Source organism: Eptesicus fuscus, chromosome 9 (genome assembly GCF_027574615.1).
Source record: "Eptesicus fuscus isolate TK198812 chromosome 9, DD_ASM_mEF_20220401, whole genome shotgun sequence".
In the NCBI taxonomy this organism is placed as follows: domain Eukaryota; kingdom Metazoa; phylum Chordata; class Mammalia; order Chiroptera; family Vespertilionidae; genus Eptesicus; species Eptesicus fuscus.
In genome coordinates, this window is record NC_072481.1 from 11,403,263 (window position 1) to 11,408,339 (window position 5,077).

At 64.4% G+C, this 5,077-nt stretch overlaps 1 protein-coding gene across 1 annotated transcript; it reads right to left on the reverse strand.

Annotated features, from left to right (window-relative positions):
* Positions 1-469: 469 nt before the first annotated feature.
* Positions 470-3,433, reverse strand: PLA2G2E (phospholipase A2 group IIE). The gene is made up of 4 exons (XM_008148137.3): positions 3,394-3,433; positions 2,553-2,691; positions 2,298-2,404; positions 470-683 (listed from the first exon to the last, which is right to left on the reverse strand). Exons 1-4 carry the CDS (start codon positions 3,431-3,433, stop codon positions 541-543), a joined length of 429 nt encoding a protein of 142 aa, XP_008146359.1. The 3' UTR covers positions 470-540.
* Positions 3,434-5,077: the final 1,644 nt, after the last annotated feature.

The window sequence follows — 5,077 nt, forward strand, 5'->3', positions numbered from 1 at the left end:
CTGTACCTCCATACCAGCCCAGTTGCCCCTAAGAGCCCCCCTGTCAGTGGCCTGGTTGCCTTTTACTACATCCCCTTTTGGCCTGGTTGCCCCCAACTGCCCCCCCTGCTGGCCTAATGGCCCCCAACTGCCCCCACCTGTCAGCTTGGTTGCCCCTCATGGCCGCCCCCCCCCACCGGCCTAGTTGCCCCATGCAGCCTGCTTGTTCAGTCTTTTGGTCGTAGGCAGCCATCTTGTGAGGGCGTGAGGGTTAATTTGCACATTACCTCTTTATTATATAGGATGGGAAGCATTCAGTTAGAAGAGGGACTGAGAGTCCAGGGGTGGGTTATGGACTCTTCTGGGCGCTGAAGCTTCTGGGGCCTGCCTCTTCCTAAAGGGTGCATGGCCTGGGAGGCCGGCGATGGTCCAGGCCACACTCTGGGGTCCTCAGGGTGGGATGGGTTTGCAGGAAAGGAATATTCCAGAAGGAGAGCCTTTGGTGCCCATGTTCCCCAGGCCTGGGGCCTCAGAGGGCCACAGGGAGGAGGGGGCACAGCCTTAGCAGGGTGGGCTGGGGCCTGTGCACAGCTTGTTGGGGTAATGGGCGTATTTGCGGTCGTAGGTGTCCAGGTTTTGGCGAAAGCAGAGTGCAGCCGTCTTGTCACACTCGCAGGTCTGCTGCTGGCAGGTAGTTCTGCCGGCTGCGGGGACAAGGCGAGTCAGGGACCCGAGGTTCCGGGGCCACATTCTCACCCCTGTTCCCTAGAAGCTCATTCTCACGGGGATGTCGCAGGGATGGGTGAGAGCCAGGGCGGACACAGGAGGGCTGCCAGCTGGTCCTCCTCCCCCGCTCCCTCCTCTGCCCTCCCCTTCCCTCCCCTTCCCTCCCACCCGCTTCCACCCTGTAGCTGGTCCGCTAACTCTCATCTGCAGGAGCAGGAGGGGGGGGCGGGGAGGGGGAGGGCGGGCGCGATGGGGGGATTTCTAGGCCGCTCCTGCCCGTGTGAAGTACTGCTGACGGTGGATTGCAGCCATCCATCCAGCAGAGAGGAAAATGACGAACGACAGCCACCCAATCCCAGAGCTTACTGGAGGCCGAGGGCCCTGAAGCTGGGCCCCTGTGCTGTGTCCGCGAGTGGGCGGAGCCCATTTCTCTGACGTTCACCTTACCCATCCCCCTCCACGTGTGTGCCCAACCCAGCGGGGAGCGAACTGGTACCAGGCTCCAGGGGCCCTCAGCCTCGCCTGCCTCCCTGCCTGTCTGCCAGCGGCTCTGGCTCCTCTCTGTCCCCAGGAACACGTCCACCGCTCAGGAACGTCCCGGCTCTTTCCCCCTCGGCGGTCCCTCCACTTTTCGTGCTGCCATTTCAGCAAAACTCCGAGTTGGAAGGGGCTTAAGGGCTGAGTGCGTTCTTTTGGGCGGTTCTTGCAGGAGCTGGACCGAAGCTGGGCAACTGAGTGTGACCACCTCCGTTTTATAGATGAGGAGGCAGCGGCTTTCGAGGGGTGCCCAGCCCCGCGCCTGTGTCCGTTCCCACCTGACACCTCCCAGCACAGCCCTGACAGGGGCCGTCTGGCCTTGGGGCACCCCGGGATGGGGAGCTCACTCCCTCACAAAGCTGCCTCGCTGAGCAGAAGGCTGCAGGAGCAAGAAACAGCCACATCTGCCCCCGGCTGTTGTGGTCCTGGCTCTGCCCTCCCCCAGCACAAACCGGGGGCTGAGCTGAGTCTTCTGGGGCCCTCCCTGCGCCCCACGTGGCACCTGCTCCCCCTCCAGGCCGCCCCCCACTTTGCAGCTGGAAGATGGCTGCGTTAGCTGGGCTGGGCTCCGAGGGGACTGGGCTGCGTGAAGCCCTCCGCACTCTGACTTGGTTCAGGCTGCCCCTCAGGGTGGGGACCAGAGGAAAGGGAGTTGGTCCAAGTGGGCATTGGACCTGGCAAAGCTGAGCAAATGGGCCCAGCCTGGCAGCCCCAGGGGGAGGCGGCCTTCGGGCATGGGGTCTGCTGTCCCAAAATCAGAGCCCCAGCTCTCTGCCTGGGCCCATCCCTGAGGCTCTGTCCTGGGGGTTTCACCTAGAGCTGCCGCCAGGCCTGGGGAGGGTGTGTGGGTCCGGCCCCTCAGGGGCCTGGCTCAGCTCTGCCCGTGGCTCCTCTCCCAGCCGCTGGAGCAGGCGGCCTCTGGGTGGGGGAAGCGCCTGAGGCCAGGGCTCTCTGGATTGGGTGCCAGGCGGAGCAGGTGGGGGGTGGACGTGCCTCTCCCGGTTCCGTGATGGCGGAAGACCCCATCCCTCCCTGGCATTCGGAGCATCACTCACAGCAGAGGATGTTGCTCTTGCTGGCGGAGAAAAGGTACCGCTCCAGTTTGGGCTCGCAGCCCAGCTTCTGCAGGCGCCCGTAGCAGCAGTCGTGGGCATGGCAGCACCTGGAAGGGTCACCAGGGCCTGCTCCGGGGCTCCCAGGGAGGTCAGCCCCACTTTCTGGGGGGCCTCGGCTCCTCCCTCCTCCAGGGAGGCTCCGCCAGCTCCTCCACCCCCAGGCACCCCCCCCCCCCCCGTGGGCCTCCTGCTCACCAGTCCGTGGGGTCCACCGGCCAGTGGGAGCCGCCGATGCCGCAGTAGCAGCCGTAGTCGTTGTACTGCAGCGCCGACTTCCCAGTCATCTTCTCAATCATCACCCCAAACTGGACCAGGTTCCCGCCAGCCAGGGCCACTGCAGGGGCGGGCGGTGCCATCAGATCCCTGGGCGCCCCCTGAGGTCCCCTCCCATCCTAGTCAGACATCTCTCTGGCTGTCCAGTTAACCTCCCGTCCCCAGCACCTCCCTCCCAATATCAATAACGCTAATCAGTAATAATATCTCCGTGACAGCCATTGCACCTGGGCCTCCTCCCCTCCCCCCCTCATGTCACTGCACCCAATCCCCTCCGCTCTCCTCTGCCACCTCCCAGGATAACCCCACTGCTCCCCGAATGTCTCCCGGGTCCTGCTCCTCCCCCAGGTGGCAGGCCTGCGCCCCCAGACGCACCCTGTTCCCACCAAGTGCCATCGGATGCCACCAGCTGGGCTTCCTAACCCCCTGGGCCTCCCCCAGTTCTTCCAGATCCTTCCACCATGGAAGCGAGGGTGGGGGGTGGAGTGTGGGTGACGGAGCCCCGTGTGTGCCGGGTGGGGTCCCAGCCGGCCCCTTTCTCATGCCCCCCCAGGCCACCTCCGAGGCATCCCCCCACCCGCACCCTCCCCAATGGTCAGTGCTCCCCAATGGTCAGTGCTCCCCAATGGTCAGTGCTGGATCAAGCAGGACTGGCCTCAGGATGACCCGCCACACCCTCCCAGGGCCAGGCTCCTGGGCCTCCCGGGAGTTTGGGGCTCCTGGCTGAGTCAGGGGAAGGATGAAGGTCACAGAGGTCACTTACCCAGGAGGCCAAGGAAGGTCAGAAGAGGGGGAGGCTTCATCTTGGGGGAGGGGCGGTGAGCAGGGCCGGGAGCTGGGAGCTGGGAGCTGGGAGCTGGGAGCTGGGCTGCTGGGCGCTGGGCTGCGGAGAAGGAGGTGAGCAGGGGCACCTCTGGTCTGCGGGCGGGCGGGCAGCTTCCTCAATAGTTAAATACCCGGGCCCTGTCCACTCCCCATCATTAACCCCTGAGTGCCCCGTGAGCAAACATACTTCCAGGTCTGACACGGCCGAGGCCGGGGGAGGGGCCGCTGTGGCTCTTTGTTCTCAGGCCCTCCCATCCATCCCAGTGCCCCTTCCCCAAACCCCCTGCCGACGGGCTCCTGCTGACGGGCGGGCTCCGGGCTCCGGGCTCCGGGCTCTGGGCTCTGGGCTCTGGGCAGAGGCTGTGCCAGGGGCTTTGCATTCTCGGTATTTTTTCTCACCCTGTTTTACTGATGCAGCAACTGAGGCCCAGAGAGGCTGAGAAACGGCAGCTCACGTGGCCTGGGAGTGCCACGTCTGTCCTTTCTCCCTGCGCTGGCTACTCCAGCGCGCCCTCCACCCCCGCCCGCGCCTCACCCCAGCCTTCGTGCTGCCCGGAGGGTAGCCAAGAGCAGCTTGACCTCCACAGGACCCCGGGGCCTGGGCGGCCTCTGTCCAAGAACCTACAGCCGAAGGCTCGGGGCTCGGCCGGCTGAGCTTCGGGGTTTTCTTTCCTGTTCTTTCCTGGGGAGGCTCCTGCTGGTCTGACAAGCAGTGAAAACGCCCCCAGATGTGAGGCCTGTCTCCCCAAGTTCCCCAGCCCTGGGGTGGGTAGTGTGGCTGCCCGGGAAGGGGGCCTGAGTCAGCGGGAGAACCCCCATTCCAGCTTGCTGCTGTCACCGAGGGGCTGGGTCGGGGAGACAGTAGCCCCCAGCCCAGCTTGTCCCCCAGGGCGAGCTGCGGTCAGAGGGGTAGAGGAGAGGGTGGCTCTGTCGTGGGGAGAAATGCCGAATCCCACTGGCCCTGGACTCACAGCGCCTGGATTGCCGGCGGCTGCCCCTCCCTCGAGGCCACTCAGTCAGAACTGAGGCCAGTTGGTCCTGGCGCGTCTCCCTCCTGCCCAGCCCGCCCTCTTCCTGGCCGGGGACTGGGATAACTTGACCAACCACTTCCATCATCGTGTGGGGCTGGGAGCTGCTTCATCTTGGCCTCCGAGGCCCAGTCCCACCATTAATCGCGTGGCTTTTGTGTTTGTTAATCCTCACCCGAGGATATTTTCTCCATCGATGTTTAGAGACAGTGGGAAGGAGGAAAAGAGAGAGAGAAGAAGGGAGGGGGAGAGAGAGAGAGAGAGAGAGAGAGAGAGAGAGAGAGAGAAACATTGATGTGAGAGAGACATCCATCAGTTGCCTCCTTCACATGCCCTGATGGGGGCCGGGGACCGACCTGCAACCCAGGTGCCCTTGACCGGGAATCGAACCCGCCACCCTTTGGTGCACGGGCCGATACTCTAACCACTGAGCCACAGGGCTGTTACGTGGCCGTCGGCAGGTCCTTTCCCCGGCTCAGAGCCTGGTTTTCCTGTCATGGGGAGAGAAGGCATCGCACCCTTGCCTCCTTCGTGTGAAGCTCACATGCAGCTACGCGGGGAGCCCCCCTCAGTGGGATCTCAAGGGGCTCTCAT

Bases quoted from the DNA above. Each gene is read 5' to 3' on its own strand.
- PLA2G2E (XM_008148137.3), bottom strand. From the start codon at position 3,433: ATGAAGCCTCCCCCTCTTCTGACCTTCCTTGGCCTCCTGG. The intron at 2,405-2,552 runs GTGAGCAGGAGG...TGACCCTTCCAG, and splicing joins CCGGTGGACCCCACGGACTG to GTGCTGCCATGCCCACGACT. The intron at 684-2,297 runs GTGAGTGATGCT...TTGTCCCCGCAG, and splicing joins CAAGAGCAACATCCTCTGCT to CCGGCAGAACTACCTGCCAG.